The following is an 18,432-nucleotide window of genomic DNA, read 5'->3' on the forward strand; positions in this document are numbered from 1 at the left end:
GGCCCTACTCAGCCCCATTTGTCTCCCAAAGTGGTTATTAAAGACCCTACTCCCAACGTCAGCTGCTCTTTGCGGGAGGTTACTGTGCACGGATCAGCAGCTTTGCAATAGCAGTGTTCAGATCCGAGGAGAGGTCATCCTTGTCGACCTGCCTGTACCAGAGATCATCCATTTCAGTTAGACTGCCACATTCAATATTGGGATTTAACAACAGCTGGTCTTCATGTCTGATCTTTCCAACTCTGCCTGGGGGGGGGGCACATCAGACACTGCAGTGTGGGGGGAAGGGGGGAATCATTTTAGGACATCACAGACACTGCATGGGGAGAACCACACACACCACAGGGGGGCACTCACAGACACCGCGAGGGGGGGGTGAATAGACACTGCGGGGGGTGTAATCACAGACACTGCCGGGGTGGGAGGGGGAATCACAGACAAGGCATGGGGAGAATCACAGACACGGCAGGGGGAGGGGGCAATCATAGACACCCTAAAGGACATCACAGACACCATGAGGGTCATCACAGACATTGCGTGGGGAGAATCACAGACACCGTGGGGGGGGGTGAGGGGCACTCACAGACACTATGAGGGCGGGTAATCACAGACACCGCGGGGGGGAAATCAGACTTTGAGGGGGGAGGGGGAATCACAGACACCGTGGGGGGGGTGAGGGGGCAATCACAGACACCGCGAGGAACATCACAGACACTGCGGGGGGGGGGAGGGGGAATCACAGGCAATGCGTGGGGAGAATCACAGACACGGCGGGGGGAGGGGGCAATCACAGACACCGTGAGGGTCATCACAGAAATTGCGTGGGGAGAATCACAGACACCGTGGGGGGGGGAGGGTTGAGGGGTAATCACAGACACCCTAAAGACCAGATACCGCGGGGGGGGGGGATCAGAGACCCTGCGGAGGGAAACACATACACTGCGGGGTGATCTCAAGACACCCATCACTCTTGTCCTGACACTGACAATTATCCCAGTAGATGGTAAATAACGGCAAATAATAAGTCCCAGGCTGTAAGAAGTATATAATCAATTGTATTTCCCTCTGGTAGATTTACACTTATGGGAGGCAGTCACTAGTAACACTTTACAATAACATTGAGTACATGAAGATATATGATATCACACATTATCAACAGCTGAACCAATCATTTCATAACCAAGGGGCAGAGTATGATAGAAAACGATATCCTTCCAATTCTGTGGCCCATCTGGGCAAAAGACAAATACCTAGTCGTCATTAAACGAGCCTTAATATCAATGATCAAAGTGTACAAAGCACAAGGTGTGGGAGGAGAATGACACACAAACTTTATTTGTCTTTTTTTTTGTTCGGCTACTCGGTTGTCAGATTGTTGGTGCTTTGAAAATGGGGCAGGAGGGCCTCCTCGTGGATGCAAAGTTAGTGTACTCGGCGGCTCGTCGTTACCTCCTGAAATGGTTTCGGTCCGCGCGAAGGTTCCGGTCGAACAACCGCGGCGAGATGCAATACACATACTGTATATAAAGTTGGTGGGGAGGAGAGGTGGGTGAGGGGACGGGAGAGGTTGTAGTGGGGCTGAACGATTCTGTTATCTCAACAAAGAACTGAAAATGGTTCAAGTGACAATACTATACAGTCAGACAATGTTACATACACTGGGTCTTCCACAGTGTTCCCTCCACCCGCCCAGACTGAGCACACTGGTGGAAAGGAAGTAACGCTGAAACGTTCATCACTCGGTAAACATTAGAATTCCTTCACAGTTCAGAAGCCATTGGTGCCCAGAGCCAGCATTTTCGTTTTGATTCCGAGGAGAGAGCGCGTCTCCAAGTTGACGAAGTTCCTGACGGACATCGAGCTGTGAAGGGTCACACCCCCACCCACAGGCAGTCTGTCGCGGCGTTGTATTTTTGGAGTCCCACGGGGCGAGCGCCCGAGGCAGGAGCGTTCTCTGAAGGGGCGACCTTCGCAAAGTTCTGACGCCCCGCGTTGCCGCCGGCCGTGAACCGCTCTCGGGTGGGCTTTTCTCCGGGAGAGCCGCTGCCCGCTCGCACCGCCCAGATCAAGGTCCGTCTCGGAAATCCCAGGAATTGAACACACACAGAATCGGCACACACTTGTAACACGGGAAAGAGAATCCAGAAGGGCCCGTGTCCGGGAGGAGAGGAACCGGGGTAGGGAGGAGGTGGGGAGAAGCCACAGGGTCTGGTCCCGGGCCACCGAGGGAGAGAGGAGGGCAGGGGGTGGGGATGTTATTGGGGACAGAGCAGTGCCATGGCCAGTAGTTCACAGCGGCCCCGCCCTCTCTGGGGGTCAGACTCCGGTTGCTCTCCTCGGTGGGACGTCCCAGCGACTGCAGGTGATCGGGGGGTGAGCTGGCTTCCCCCCTCCACAGAGACCTGGGGCTGGGGCGGGGAGCGGGCAACCAACACCCCCCACACCCTGCCCCAACCTGAGCTCCGGGGACGGGGCTCCCCACGGCCAAAGTCCAGCCGTCACCCCGCCCCGGCGCCGCTTCACACGTAATACTCCTTGTCTTTGTTGCGCTTGCTCTTGCCCGCGGCCTTGGCGGCGGGCGGCGGCTTCTCCTTGACCAGGGCGCCGTTGCTCTGCGCGGAGTTACTGATGTAGTTGCGGCTCTGGTCCACCTGGTACGAGCCCTCGTCGCGGTTGCGGTATTTGTACATGGCGTAGAGCAGGATTAGGATGCAGAGGGCGGCCGCCGCCACGATGCCCACCACCATACCGGTGGTGCTGCTGGACTCGCGGATCACCTCCACGGCGCCCGGGGGTCCCGCCGCGCCCGGCCCGCTGGGGTTGGCTGTGGGCAGATGGTGAAAGCCGTGGCCGGAGGTTACTGGTGGCCGCCGGGCTTGCTTCTTGCTGAGGTGCTCGGTGGGTAGAGGGGGGAGCGCCAGGTCCGGGTTGGGTTTGGGGTTCAGCTTACCGGCGGGCAGCTTTCGGATCATGTCGGGGGAGGAAGAGGAGGTGGAGAGCGGGGCGTCGGGGGACGCGCTGGCGCCGTCGGGGCCCTTCGGCCCTTTGCTGGGGCGGAAGCCCTTGGATTTGGGTCCAGAGGGGTCGGCGCCGGCTAGGAGGGTGCGGTCGGTGACCAGGGGGAAGGTGGCGTAAAAGTCCTCGTCGTCGGTCGGAGGGAAGCTGGAGTCAAAAACCTCGCCGGAGCCGTAGCCGGACACCACCATCACCTCGTCGCAGTCATCGTCCTGCTCCAAGAGGCAGGGAGAGCCAAGCTTGGAGGTCAGGGTCAGCGACTCTCTGGTGGCCTCCACGGCCGTGAGCAAGGGCCGGTAGGTCGGGGGCGGGGGCACGAAGGGAGAGCGGGTGACAATCGCCGGCATTTCCAGCGCATCCTCCGTGATTATGGGCAAAATAAGCTCGCCTCCTACAACAGAAAAGAGAAGCGGAGAGCAAGTCAGCGGCGCGAAGTGGGGAGATAGCAACAGAACATTTACCAACTGCGAGAACAAATTACTCTTCATTTTAACACTACTCGCTGCAGCGACGTTACACTACAATATCTGTCTCGTTGTTTTACTTTTAACATACACATCAAGTTTCCACGATTACAGAAAAAAATCTTATCAACTTTTTTTAAAAATAGGATTTAAAAGATGTTTTTTTTGATTTTTTTCGCTCTCTCTTACAAATAGACGCCTAACATATGTCTTTTAGAAAGAAAATAACAGATCACGGAATACAGGCAACTTACATCAACAAATTGGCCGCATGATTATTGCATGAAGGAAAACAAAATTACAAAAAGAAAGTTGCATAAGAATTTCCTGGGACAAGATCAACTCTTTTTAGCTACAGATTCTGAAACTAATTCTCTCGTTTTCTTTTTTAAAGAAAAAACAATGCTTGATGTTGAAATGAAAGTTTCACAGTTCATTTTTCATCCTTTTTTTTAACCCCCTGCCCCCCTCCACCGCAGGTCAGAACACCATACACACTTTAGCCGGGGGGGGGTCTATTCCGCTCCCGCTCTCCCCCCTACCCCCCGCCTGCGCCGTTCGTTCCCCCACCCCCCCCTCCGTCCAGCGCAGGATGCCCACAGCGACGTTAACCCCAACTTCCCGCACTGCAGGAGATGGACGGTGGTGTTCAGTAGGATACGGGGTCCTAGGCTGGTCGTGTGTGTGTTGGGGGGGGGGGGCGTTTACCAGGTGGTGTGCCTCTATGGGGCGTGACATTGGTTAGAACTTGCGCCAGTTTGGATTGAAGGTGATTGACCTCGGGTTTGGTTGAGTCGCTGGGATTGCGCCTGCAGAGGCCAGGGAGCGTCACTGCTGCTCACCCGGTTGGAGGGTGGGGAGCAGTGTTCCTAGGGCAATTGCCCTAACTCTCTCGGGGAGAATATGTGTACCAAGGGCCTCACTACTTCCTTCTTTGGTGAAGATACCAGCACCAGCAAATTAATCACTGCTCTCTCTCTCGGCCCAGCCAGCATCCCATCTGTTCCCCAGTTCCACACACCCACGGCCTTCAGTAATGACCGTGCTGTGCGCAGTTTGTACGTTATCCCTTTGGCTGGGATTTCCCCCGGCTGCTCTGGTTTTCTCCCACATCCCAAGTGAGTGCGCTTTGTAAATTGTAAATCTGTGTGTTTAATCTGGGAGAAGTTATATCTAATATGGGGAGACTGGACTGGATTACAGGGACAATTTGTGGCAGAATGAGATTGCTCTGTGTACCGACTGGCCTCCTGTGCCATATTGAAAAAATTGAAAACCATTCACAAATACATGGCACTCTGATTGCACACAGTTCAGGTGTAGATGTGAACACACACACACATCATTTGACAAGTTCCTGTATGGGAGGCTGGTCAAGAAGGTTCAATCGCTCAGTAGTCAGATGAGGTAATAAACTGGATGAGACATTGGCTTTGTGGGAGAAGCCAGAGAGTGGTCATAGATGATTGCCTCTCTGACTTGTGGCCTGTGACTAGTGGAGTGCTGCAGGGATCGATGCTGGGTCCATTGTTTGTCTTCTATATCAATGATCTAGATGATAATGTGGTTAACCTGGTGAGCCAATTTGAGGATGGGGTGTAGTGGACAGTGAGGAAGACTCTGGTGGCTTGCAGTGGGATCTGCACCTGCTGGAAAAATGGCAGATGGAATTTAATGCAAACAAGTGTGAGGTACCTCTTGCACTTTGGTAGGATCAACCAGGGTAGGTCTTGCATAGTGAACTGAGTGTGGTAGAACAAAGAGATTTGAGGACTAAAGGTCCATAATTCATTGTAATGGCATCACAGGTAAATAGGGTTGTAAAGAAAGCTTTTGGCATATTGGCCTTCATAAATCAATGTATTGAGTACAGGAGATGGGATGTTATGTTAAAATTGCATAAGACATTGAGGCTGAATTTGGAGTATTGTGTGCAGTTTTGGTAGCTACCTACAGGAAAGATGTCAATAAGGTTGAAAGAGTACAGAGAAAATTTACAAGGATGTTGCTGACTTATATGGAAAGATTGAATAGGTTAGGACTTTATACCTTGGAATGCAGAAGATTGAAAGGAGATTTGATAGAGGTATACAAAACTATGAGGGGTATAGACAAGGTAAATGCAAGCAGGATTTTTCCACTGAGGCTGTGTGGGACTACAACTAGAGGTGATGGGTTAAGGATGAAACTTGAAAAGTTTAAGGGGAACATGAGGGGAAACTTCTTCACTCAGAGGGCCGTGAGAGTGTGGAACGAGCTGCCAGCACAAGTGGTGCCTGCGAGCTTGATTTCAATGTTTGAGAGAGGGTTGGATAGGTACATGGATGGTAGGGGTACAGAGGGCAATGTTCTCGGTGCAGGTTGATGGGAGTAGGCAGCTTAAATGGTTCGGCATAAACGTGATGGGCCAAAGGGTCTGTGCACTGTATATACACACACACACAAACACACACACACACACACACACGGGCACACAGCTACCTACAGCTTTCATCACAGAAAATTAAAACTGCGCAAAAATAATATGCAGGATGCCCCAACCTGTACCCCAAATCTCTTAACCCCCGGCTAAGGTTGAGCTTGGAATTAAAAAAAAAATCCTCCCCACAAAAAAAGGACGAAAATTCATTTTCAGAACACACATATTTACAGTCAATATCGAGGAGCGGTGTAAGATTAGGCACCGCTGTCAATGTCAGTACGTTGGATTCCAAAATCCAATCCACATGACCTGTCCCCATTCCCCATCAGTTACCAAAAAAAAAGCACAGAATTGGCAATATTACTGAACCCCTCACATCCACAGTAAGAACTGAGGAAGTTTGAGCTGACGGCAGAGCGATTTGTCATGCTGTGGCTTTACGAGGCTTTTTTTTTGGTCAAGTAATTTTAACCTTGGTTTGTGTGGAGAACGTGTTGGCTGGAGATGGTTGGGGAGGTGTGAAACTCACTCCCCAGGAAGGCTTTGAGACTGTTCAGAAGAATGGTAGAATGGAGGAGAGTGCCGAACGGTGCAACGTTATTGTAGGAATGGGTGGTTCACACTTTGTTTCCAGCATCACCTCTGCCCTATCTGACGCCCTCCCGCTGTCCACCCGCTGACAGCGAGCTCCACTGAGCTAGTCGGGCTTTTACTCGTATTGCGTTAATTGACGAGCTGGGTGAAAGATGAGGGGCCCGAGAGGCGGATAGGGGGTCATGTAAACGTTGACACTTACAGGTTGAACTGAAACAACCTGAAGGATCCTGGTAGCAGGGAAGCTGTTAGGGCAACGGGGGCAGTGCAGAGTTGTGATAATAGCAATGCAGGATGGACGAGGATTAACGGGGTGGTGGTACCTCCTGGAGTCAGCTGAACAGTAGCAATTTAATCCCTGACAGAGTGTTCACAGGGGCAGGGGCACAGCATGTTGCTTGGAATCCACTCAAGTAACTTTCTACAGACTGCAGGAAGTGACAACAACATCCACTGGTTTTTGTCAATCACTGAGTTCATATTGTGTCAGTAACAGAGTGTATGCCATCTAGTCTGGTGTCCACATTCACTTGGTATTGCATGCCTATTGCAGTTCCGGTTTCACTGTTAGTTGCCACAGATTAAACAGAGTCCATTACGTTTGGTTTACAGAGATTCAGCAGTCTTTGTCTATTTCTCTGTCAAAAGATATGAACTATATGAACAGGGCATTTAATGTGCCTACAGAAGTAATTGCCCTGGAATTAAATATGGAATCAGTATGGAGGACCATGGAATTTGTGTGGATTAAGCAGGGGTGACTATGGAGTTTCATGAGGATTCAGTAGGATGACCAGGGAACTTAATGTTGATTCTGTAGCAATAGTGAATTAATGTGAATTCAGTAGGGATGGCTATGGAATACAATGAGATTCAGTTGGGATAACCATGGAATTTAATATGGATTCAGGGGTGTTGACCACAGAATTTTACATGGATTCAACAGGGATGACCATGAAATTTAATATGAATTCAGCAGAAATGCCAAGGAATTTAATGTGGATTTAGAAAGGAGGACAATGGGATTTAATGTCGATTTTCGTGAAATTTAATGTGGATTCAGTCGCGATGACCATGGAATTTAATGTGGACTTAGTACGGATGACCATGGATTCAGAGGGAATGGTTATGGAATTTGAGGTGGATACAGGAGGGATGACCATGTAATTTAATGTGGATACAGGAGTGATGACTGTGAAATTTAATATAGATTCAATAGGGATGACCATGATATTTAAGATGGATTCAGTTGGAATGACCAAGGAATTTAAGATGGATTCAGTAGAGATGGCCATGGAATGTAATGTGGATTCAGTAGGGATTGCTATGACATTTAATGTTATGGCATTAAATTGCTATGACATTAAATTCCATGAAAATCGACATTAAATCCCATTGTCCTCCTTTCTAAATCCACATTAAATTCCTTGGCATTTCTGCTGAATTCATATGGCCATGGAACTTACTGTGGATTCAGTAGGGGCATGCATGGAATTTCATGTGGATACAGTAGTAATAACCATGGAATTTCATGTAGTTACAGGAGGGATGACCATGGAATTTAATGTGGATTCTGTTGTAATGACCATGGCATTTAATGTGAATTCAGTCAGAATGGACATGGAATCTAATGAGGATTCAGTAGGGAGGAGCATGGGATTGAGGAAAGATGAACATGGATTCATTAGGGATGGCCATGGAATTTTATGTGTATTCAGTACAGATGACCATGGAATTTAATGTTGATTCAGCCGGAATAGCCATGGCACTTAATATGGATGCAGAAGATATGGCCATGGAATTCCATGAGAATTAAAGACCATGGAATTTAATGTGGATTCAGTTTGGCTAGTTATGGAATTTAATGCTGATTCAATGGGGATGGGGATGACCATGGATTTTAATATGGATTCAGTGCAAATGGCCTTGGAAATTAATGTGGATTCTGTAGGGATGGACATGGAATTTTTTGTCAATTCAGTTGGAATGACCATGGAATTTAATGTTGATTCAGTAGGATTAGCCATGAAATTTAACATCGGTTCTGTAGGAATAACTTTGACATTTAATGTGGATGCAGTACAGTTGGCAATGGAATTCCATGAGGGTTGAGTTGGTATGGCCACAGATATTTCATGTGGATTCATTTGGAATGACCATGGAATTTGATGTGGATTCAGTTGGGATGGCCAATGAATTTTGTATAGTTAAGTTGCAATGACTGGAATTGAATGCTGATTCAGTAGGAATGACCATGGAATTTATTATGGATTCTGTAGGGATTTCCATGGAATTTAATGTTGATTCTATTGGAATGGCCATGGAATTTAATGCGGATTCAATAGGGAATATAGAACATAGATATTCTACAACACAATGTTGTGCCGACCATGTTTCTACTCTAGAAACTGCGAAGAATCTCCCTACATAACAGTCCATGCAGATGCTCATGGAAATTAATTTCAATTTAGTTGGATAGCCATGAAATTTTGTGTTTGATTCATTACAAATGGCCATGGAATTTAATGTGCTTAATTAATACTTTGCTTCAGTATTCACTATGGAAAAGAACCTTGGCGATTGTAGGGATGACTGAAAGCGGATTGAAAAGCTTGAGCACATAGACATTAGTAAAGAGGATGTGCAGGAGCTTTTGGAAAGCAACAAGTTGGATAAATCACCAGTTGGATAAATATACCCCAGGCTACTGTGGGAGGCGAGGAAGGAGATTGCTGAGCCTCTGGCTATGATCTTTGCATCATCAATGGGGACAGGAGAGGTTCCAGAGGATTGGAGGGTTGCAGATGTTGTTCCCTTATTCAAGAAAGGGAGTAGAGATAGCCCAGGAAATTCTAGACCAGTGAGTTTACTTCAGTGGTTGGTAAGCTGATGGAAAAGATCCTGAGAGGCAGGATTTATGAACATTTGGAGAGGCATAATATGTTTAGGATTAGTCAGCATGGCTTTGTGAAAGGCAAGTCATGCCTTAAAACCTTGAGTGAATTTTCTGAGGATGTGACTAAGCATATTGATAAAGGTAGAACCGTAGATGTAGTGTATATGGATTTCAGCAAGGCATTTGATAAGGTACCCCATGCAAGGCTTATTGAGAAAGTAAGGAGGCATGGGATCCAAGGGGACCTTGCTTTGTGGATCCACAATTGGCTTGCCCACAGAAGGCAAAGAGCGGTGTAGACGGGTCATATTCTGCCTGGAGGTCGGTCATCAGTGGTGTGCCTCAGGGATCTGTTCTGGGACCCCCTTCTCTTCATGATTTTTATAAATGACCTGGATGAGGAAGTGGAGGGATGTGTTAGTAAATATGCTGATGACACAAAAGTTGGGGGTGTTGTGGGTAGTGTGGAGGGCGGTCAGAGGTTACAGCGGGACATCAATAGGATACAAAACTGGGCTGAGAAGTGGCAGATGGAGTTCAACCCAGATAAGTGTGAGGTGGTTCATTTTGGTAGGTCAAATATGATGACAATATAGTATTAATGGTAAGAGTCTTGGCACTGTGGAGGATCAGAGGGATCTTAAGGTCCGTGTCCATAGGACACTCAAAACTGCTGTGTAGGTTGACTGTGTGGTTAAGAAGGCATACAGTGCATTGGCCATCAACCGTGGGATTGAGTTCAAGAGCCAAGAGGTAATTTTACAGGCAACACACATCAAAGTTGCTGGTGAACGCAGCAGGCTAGGCAGCATCTCTTGGAAGAGCTACAGTCGACGTTTCAGGCCGAGACCCTTCGTCAGGACTAACTGAAGGAAGAGTTAGTAAGAGATTTGAAAGTGGGAGGGGGAGGGGGAGATCCAAAATGATAGGAGAAGACAGGAGGGGGAGGGATGGAGCCAAGAGCTGGACAGGTGATTGGCAAAGGGGATATGAGAGGATCATGGGACAGGAGGTCCGGGGAGAAAGACGGGCGGTGGAGAACCCAGAAGATGGGCAAGGGGTATAGTGAGAGGGACAGAGGGAGAAAAAGGAGAGAGAGAGAGAAAGAATGTGTGTATATAAATAAATAACGGATGGGGTTCGAGGGGGAGGTGGGGCATTAGCGGAAGTTAGAGAAGTCAATGTTCATGCCATCAGGCTGGAGGCTACAGCTGTATAAGACCCTGGTCAAACCCAACCTGGAGTACTGTGCTTAGTTCTGGACATCTCACTACGGGAAGGATGTGAAAACTATAGAAAAGGTGCAGAGGAGATTTACAAGTATGTTGCCTGGATTGGGGAGAGTGCATTATGAGAAAAGGTTGAGTGAACTTGGCCTTTTCTCCTTGGAGTGACTGAGGATGAGAGGTGTATAAGATGATGAGAGGCATTGATCATGTGGATAGTCAAAGGCTTTTTCCCAGGGCTGAAATGGCAAACATGAGAGGGCACAGTTTTAAGGTGCTTGCAATTAGGTACAGAGGGGATATCAGGGGTAAGTTTTTCATGCAGAGTGGTGAGTGCGTGGAATGGGCTCCAGACAATTGTGGTGGAGGCGGATACAATAGGGTATTTTAAGAGACTCCTGGATGGGTAAGTGGAGCTTAGAAGGATGGGGGGCTATGGGTAACCCTTTGTAATTTCTAAAGTACCTAGGGTAACCCAATGTTCAGCACAGCACTGTGGGCCAAAGGGCCTGTATTGTGCTGTAGGTTTTCTATGTTTCTATGTTAATGTGGATTCATTACAAATGGTCATGGAATTTAATGTGGAATCAGTAGGATATGCCATAGAATTTAATGTGGATTTGGTATGACATTTAATGTCACTATGACATTTAATATTGATTCATGTTCGATGGCCATGGAATATTGTGGATTCAGTAGGGATTTCCAAAATTTAATGTCGATTCTGTAGGGATTTCCATGGAATTTAATGTGGATTCAGTAGGAATAGACATGGAATTTAATGAGGAATCAGTATGGATGAACATAGAATTTAATGTGGATTCAGTAGGAATAGACATGGAATTTAATGAGGAATCAGTATGGATGAACATGGAATTTAATGTGGATTCAGTAGGAATAGACATGGAATTTAATGAGGAATCAGTATGGATGAACATGGAATTTAATGTGGATACAGGAGGATTTGCCATGGAATTTAATGTGGATTCAGTCGGAATGGCCATAGAATTTAATGTCGGTTCAGTCAGAATGGCCATGGAATTTAATGGGGATTCAGTTGGAATGGCCATGGAATTTAATGTGGATTCAGAATGAATGGTCATGGAATTTAATGTGGGTTCAGTCGGAATGGCCATGGAATTTAATGTGGGTTCAGTCAGAATGGCCATGGAATTTAATGGGGATTCAGTCAGAATGGCCATGGAATTTAATGGGGATTCGGTATGAATGGTCATGGAATTTATTGTGGATTCAAATGGGCTGGCCGTGGAATTTAACTTGGATTCAGTTGGATGGCCATGGAAGTTAGTGTCGATTCAGTAAAGATTATTCAGTTACATAAAGAGTAAAAGGGATGTGAAATTTGATACTGGACCACTGGAAAGTGATGCTGGTGAGGTAGTAACGGGGCACAAAGAAATGGCAGATGAACTTAATAGGTACCCTGCATCTTTCTTCAATGTAGCAGAGTGCCAGAGGTCAGTGAGTGTCCAGGAGCGGAAGTGAATACCATTGCTATTACAAAGGAATAAGTGCTTGGCAAACACAAAGGTCTTGAGGTGGATAAGTCACCTGGGCCAGATGGATGACATCCCAAACTCCTGAGAGAGGTTGCTGAAGAGATAATGGATGCATTGGTCATGATCTTTCAAGAATCACTTGATTCTGGCATAGTCCTGGAGGACTGGAAGATTGCAATTGTCACTCCACTCTTTAAGAAGGGTGGTAGGCAAAAGAAAGGAAACTATAGGCCAGTTAGCGTAACCTCAGTGGTTGGGAAAGTGTTAGTCTATTATTAAGGATGAGATTTTAAGGCACTTGGAGACTAATCATAAAATTAGTCAAAATCAGCATGGTTTCTGTAAAGGGAAATCTTGCTTGACAAGTCTGTTAGAGTTCTTTGAGGAAGTAACAAGCAGCCTCACATCAGGCATGGGATTTAAGGTTGTTTCAGTAGGAACAGCTATGAAATTTAATGTCAACAAAGTAGGAATAGCCATGGCATTTAATGTGGATTAATTGGGAAATACCATGGAATTTAATGTGCATTCAATAGGGAATGACCATGGAATTCAATGTGGATTCAGTAGGGACGATCATGGAATTTAATGTGGATTCAGTGGGAAATACCATGGAATTCAATGTGGATTCAATAGGGATGACCATGTGATTTAATGAGAACTTAATAGGGGTGACCATGCAATTTAATGTGCATTCAGTAGGAATAGCCATGGAATTTAAATTGGGATTCAGTAGCAATAACCATGGAATTTTATGTGTATTCCATAGGGAATGACCATAGAGTTTAATGTGGATTCAGTTGGGATGACCATGGAATATAGTGTCAACTCAGTAGGAATAACCATGATGTTTAACATGCATCCTATGGGATGGATAGCCAGAGAGAGATTTAATGTGGATGTAGTAAAGATGGCCATGCTATCCTATGAGGATTCAGTAGGAATGGCCATGGAATTTAATGTGGATTTGGTAGGAATAGCCATGGAATATAGTGGTAATTCAGTACGGATGGCTTTAATTTAATGTGAATTCAGAGGAATGGCCATGGAATTTAATGTGGATTCAGTAGGGTTGACCATGTAATTTTAATGTGGATTCGTTGATGATGACCATGGAATTTACAGTGGTGTCACTAGGGACAGGATTCAGTAGCGATATCTATAGAATTAAATTAGATTCGGTGGGGATGTTCATGGAATTTAAAGTGGATTCGGTAGGGATGGGCATGTTATTGAGTGGGAGTACTGGAGGGAATGCCCTGTGAGAGATTATGGGCTCAAATGATGTAAGAGATATGAGGAACTCAAGGAACAGACTTTCAACTCTGACTCAGACAACTGGATGGAGTGTGGATTAGAGAAGTCAACTTTGTATAGTAATTGGGATCAAACAATTGGGTTTTAATGGGTCGAATGGGAACCAAAGTTTTTGTCATCCGAGGGGGAGTTAAAAGGTGAACAATTGACATTAGTTGGAGAGATGAGAGTGTCAGTCGGACTCATCCTCAATGGAAAGGCTTTGACCGGAAGGTATTATGAAGTCTAGGAGGCCATCGTCTCTCAGACCACCTCCTCCATGAGTGATATTCTAGCTTGACTTAAGTTTTCTCTATTATACCCATATAATACCCTTTAATATCCAGAAAAGTGTCAGTTTCTGGGTGTGGTTGTACGACTTGAGTCTTGGCTCAAGAGTTGATTAGAAAATGAAAAGAATGTTTCAATGGACAAATTAGGGGAAAGAAGAATGGTCTCCTCAGAATGGGGTTCCAGCTTTGCTGGGAATACGTGGTGACAGCTTAACCACTGAGTAACTATTGTTCATGTTTGTGAATCCTGCCTTTTTGGGGACACTTACCAGAAACTCGAGGACTTAAACATTTTAGGATGGGAATGAACACAGGACCTGTGGATTATTCCAAAATTTTCACACCATATTTGAAATATCAGCCATCTTTGTTTGTTGATGAGGTTTATAGCACATTGCAGATCTATACGACAATAAAATATTTTGTTAAGAATAGGGATTAACTGGAAATTTTAACGTTGGTTATGCACCAGTGATCACCCATGACAAAGCAGCACGCTGCATCATGTTTTAAAGCCCAGTTGCTTGTTTTTCTCTCGTGGAGAGTCATAATTACAGTAATTCATTTAAAAGCTCTAATCAGCTTAAATGGGTAATTTCACCTGTCTACTAATCCGTTAAGTTCACCAGTCTACTAAACTGGAGAACTTCCTCACACCACCACATTTCCTGAACTTGATGCACTTTGAGTTCATGATTACAACTACAGCAAAGTTTTTTAATTGTAAATGGCTCAGGAAACTGGTCAGTAGTAAGCTTCCCACCTTCTGTTAAAATCTTCAATCCCAGTGTCAGCACTGTGTTTTATGATACTTGGTCTCTCCATTCACATCTTCATCTCTGATTCACTGGTCTCTCAGTCCATTCAACCCAAATCCTTCAGTCTGTGTTTCCTTAGTCCTCTTCTTTTTCCAGTTCCTCATTCTACCTGCTTACCTCCACTCCCTCAGTCTTTCACTCTTTCTCCAATCAAACAGTATGTTCATCCTTTGGGGCAAAGTTTATGGCAGAACTTACCCAAACACAGGGACTTTATAGTATCCTCACATAATGCTGAGTTGCTCTTGCAATTCTCTCTAATATAGGCCAATCTGTTGCTTGTAAATCTGTCTGGTACACCGCTAACTATATCTTCTGATTTACTTGTATTTTTCTCTAACACACACTGAGCTCACTATATCACTCATACTCCTGTGCGAGGCATATCGCAACTGATACACCAAGCGCATAGATGACTGTAACACTTAGCTCACAGAGAATTGTTCTCTGACATACACAATACGGTTTCTGTTTCAAACAACTCACTCTCGTATACACTGCACCCCTCACTGCATCATACTCTCACCTCTGCTCTGTGCTGCAGCCTTTACTGTCACAGACTGATATACCCCACAACCAGACCTGCCACATTGCAATGACTATGTCTGTCTGGTAAGCTCCACATCTGTCACTCCCCTGGAACTCACAGGATCACCGCCATTATCATTCTGATATAATCATGATTCTCAGTGCCACATTTTCTAATGCACTGCATTGTTTGATATACCCCTTAGGCTCAGAAAAAATGACTGTTATAACACAAGTCTGAAATACATATTCCCATTCTTCCTGATGATAACACACTAAAGCCAGTTTGACATTTCCCTATATATACACCACACTCCCTCATGTACCCTAACTTTCTCCAACACATACGTCACTCCATTAGTATAACTCTCTGATATTGTCCACACTTTTGTGTAACACTCACAAATAGAACATAGAAATCCACAGCACGTTACAGGCCCGTCAGCCGACCATGTAACCTACTAGAATTTCCCTACCACATTAAGGCATCTGTTAGTCTTGCGAGACCATGGATCTGCACCTGGAAACTCTTCACTCTCCAGGGCGCAGGCCTGGGCAAGGTTGTATGGAAGACCAGCAGTTGCCCGTGCTGCAAGTCTCCCCTCTCCATGCCACCGATGTTGTCTAAGGGAAGGGCATTAGGACCCATACAGCTTGGCACCAGTGTCGTCGCAGAGCGATGTGTGATTAAGTGCCTTGCTCAAAGACACAACACGTTCCCTCGGCTGGGGCTCGAACTCACGACCTTCAGGTTGCTAGTCCAATGCCTTAACCACTTGGCCACGAGCACACATAGCCCTCTATTTTTCTAGACTTCATGTGCCTATCTAAGAATCTCTTAAAAGACCCTCTTGTATCCACCTCCACCACCATCGCCGGCAGTGGATTCTAAACACACACCACTCTCTCTGTAAAAGAACTTAGCCCTGAGAGATATTCCGCTCTTCTGAGAGATTGAAGTTATAACTGTCCAGACCCCTTGTCAAAACACTGTGATCTGGCAACTTTGACCTCTCAATGTAACATGTACCATGCGCTCTGCAAATTCTCCAATATATACCATTATTACACAGAAATATCCCCACATCTACACCGTAACAACTTCGCACCAACAACACAATATTCACTCACATGTATTCTCTTCTGAGAGGTTCAAGTTCGAAGGAGTAAACAGCCCATCCTAGTCCAAGCCTATTGATGTCACGGCCAAGGAAGGTTACCAACACTTCAGGGGACTAAAGAAATTCGGTGTCCCCTTTGATGCTCACCAATTTTTATTGATGCACCAGAGAAAGTGTTCTATCCAGATGCTTCACAGCTTGTAACAGCAACTGCTCTTGCCATGACCACGAGAAACTGCAGAGAGCAGTGGACAGAGCTGAGCACATCATGGAAACCAGCTTCCCTTCCATGGAGTCTGTCTACACTTCTCCCTGTCTCTGTAAAGCAGTCACTACCTAGCCTGGACATTCCCTCATCTCAACCCTCCCTTTCAGCAGAACTTACAAGAATCTGAAACAGCAGCTTCTACCCTGTTGTTACAAGACGACAGAATGTTTTCCTCACACAGTAGGATTCCACAATCTATCTGTCGTGACTATCAACCTGCTCTGCATTTTCTCCTTAACTGTTACACTCCATACTGCACGATATCCTAATGTTTTACCCAAACTGCCCTAAGTGAATAACTGATTGATTTGGATGGAAGCCAAGATAGGATTTTCAAATAACCTTCCTCAATAATAAACAAATGTACTAGTTTAATTACCCTCATTGTAATGACACACACTACACCCCTCACTGTGACACCAACACACCCCACAACCCTCTCTGTGCCACCCGACACACCCCACACCCCTCACTGTGTCACCGACACACCCCACACCCCTCACTGTGACACCGACACAACCCACATGCCTTACTGTGTCACTGATACACCCCACACCCCTCACTGTGACACCGACACACCCCACACCCCTCACTGTGACACCGACACACCCCACACCCCTCACTGTGACACCGACACAACCCACATGCCTTACTGTGTCACTGATACACCCCACACCCCTCACTGTGACACCGACACACCCCACACCCCTCACTGTGTCACTGATACTCCCCACATCCCTCACTGTGACACCCAACACACCCCACACCCCTCACTGTGACACCGACACAACCCACATGCCTTACTGTGTCACTGATACACCCCACACCCCTCACTGTGACACCGACACACCCCACACCCCTCACTGTGTCACTGATACTCCCCACATCCCTCACTGTGACACCCAACACACCCCACACCCCTCACTGTGACACCGACACACCCCACACCCTCACTGTGTCACTGATACACCCCACACCCCTCACTGTGACACCGACACAACCCACATGCCTTACTGTGTCAGTGATACACCCCACACCCCTCACTGTGACACCCAACACACCCCACACCCCTCACTGTGACACCGACACACCCCACACCCCTCACTGTGTCACTGATACACCCCACACCCCTCACTGTGACACCGACACACCCCACAACACTCACTGTGTCACTGATACTCCCCACATCCCTCACTGTGACACCCAACACACCCCACACCCCTCACTGTGACACCGACACACCCCACACCCCTCACTGTGTCACTGATACACCCCACACCCCTCACTGTGACACCGACACAACCCACATGCCTTACTGTGTCAGTGATAAACCCCACACCTCTCACTGTGACACCCAACACACCCCACACCCCTCACTGTGACACCGACACACCCCACACCCCTCACTGTGTCACTGATACACCCCACACCCCTCACTGTGACACCGACACAACCCACATGCCTTACTGTGTCACTGATACACCCCACACCCCTCACTGTGACTCCGACACACCCCACACCCCTCACTGTGACACCGACATACCCCACACCCCTCACTGTGTCACTGACACACCCCACACCCCTCACTGTGACTCCGACACACCCCACACCCCTCACTGTGACACCCAACACACCCCACACCCCACACTGTGATACCGACACACCCCACATGCCTTACTGTGTCACTGATACACCCCACACCCCTCACTGTGACACCGACACACCCCACATCCCTCACTGTGACACCCAACACACCCCACACCCCTCACTGTGACACTGACACACCCCACACCCCTCACTGTCACACCAACACACCCCACCCTGTTCTGCCCCGTATCTCCAAATAAATAAATAAATAAATACGTTTTGCAGCCTAATCCATCGTAATGACATCAGGTTCAGTTGAGACATAAACGCTGCCAGGATTTCACTGTATTTCATTGTACATCATAGAATTCCTCGTTCATATTG

The 18,432-nt window shown here is 46.8% G+C and overlaps 1 protein-coding gene across 21 annotated transcripts in view; it reads right to left on the minus strand.

The window, feature by feature from the left end:
* Positions 1-1,039: 1,039 nt before the first annotated feature.
* The window catches only part of LOC134339799 (neurexin-2-like), a 1,323,723-nt gene continuing 1,306,330 nt past the window's right edge, over positions 1,040-18,432 (minus strand). For 14 of the 21 annotated variants that reach the window (XM_063036594.1, XM_063036593.1, XM_063036589.1 and 11 more), the window contains one exon: positions 1,040-3,406. In XM_063036594.1, coding sequence (XP_062892664.1) covers positions 2,520-3,406 — 887 coding nt within the window. In that variant the 3' untranslated portion in view covers positions 1,040-2,519. The remainder of the gene's footprint in view (positions 3,407-18,432) is intronic. The other 7 variants (XM_063036606.1, XM_063036602.1, XM_063036603.1 and 4 more) reach the window with 1 other exon arrangement.

The sequence above is a fragment of the Mobula hypostoma genome, chromosome 30 (assembly GCF_963921235.1).
Source record: "Mobula hypostoma chromosome 30, sMobHyp1.1, whole genome shotgun sequence".
NCBI classification, from domain to species: Eukaryota; Metazoa; Chordata; class Chondrichthyes; order Myliobatiformes; family Myliobatidae; genus Mobula; species Mobula hypostoma.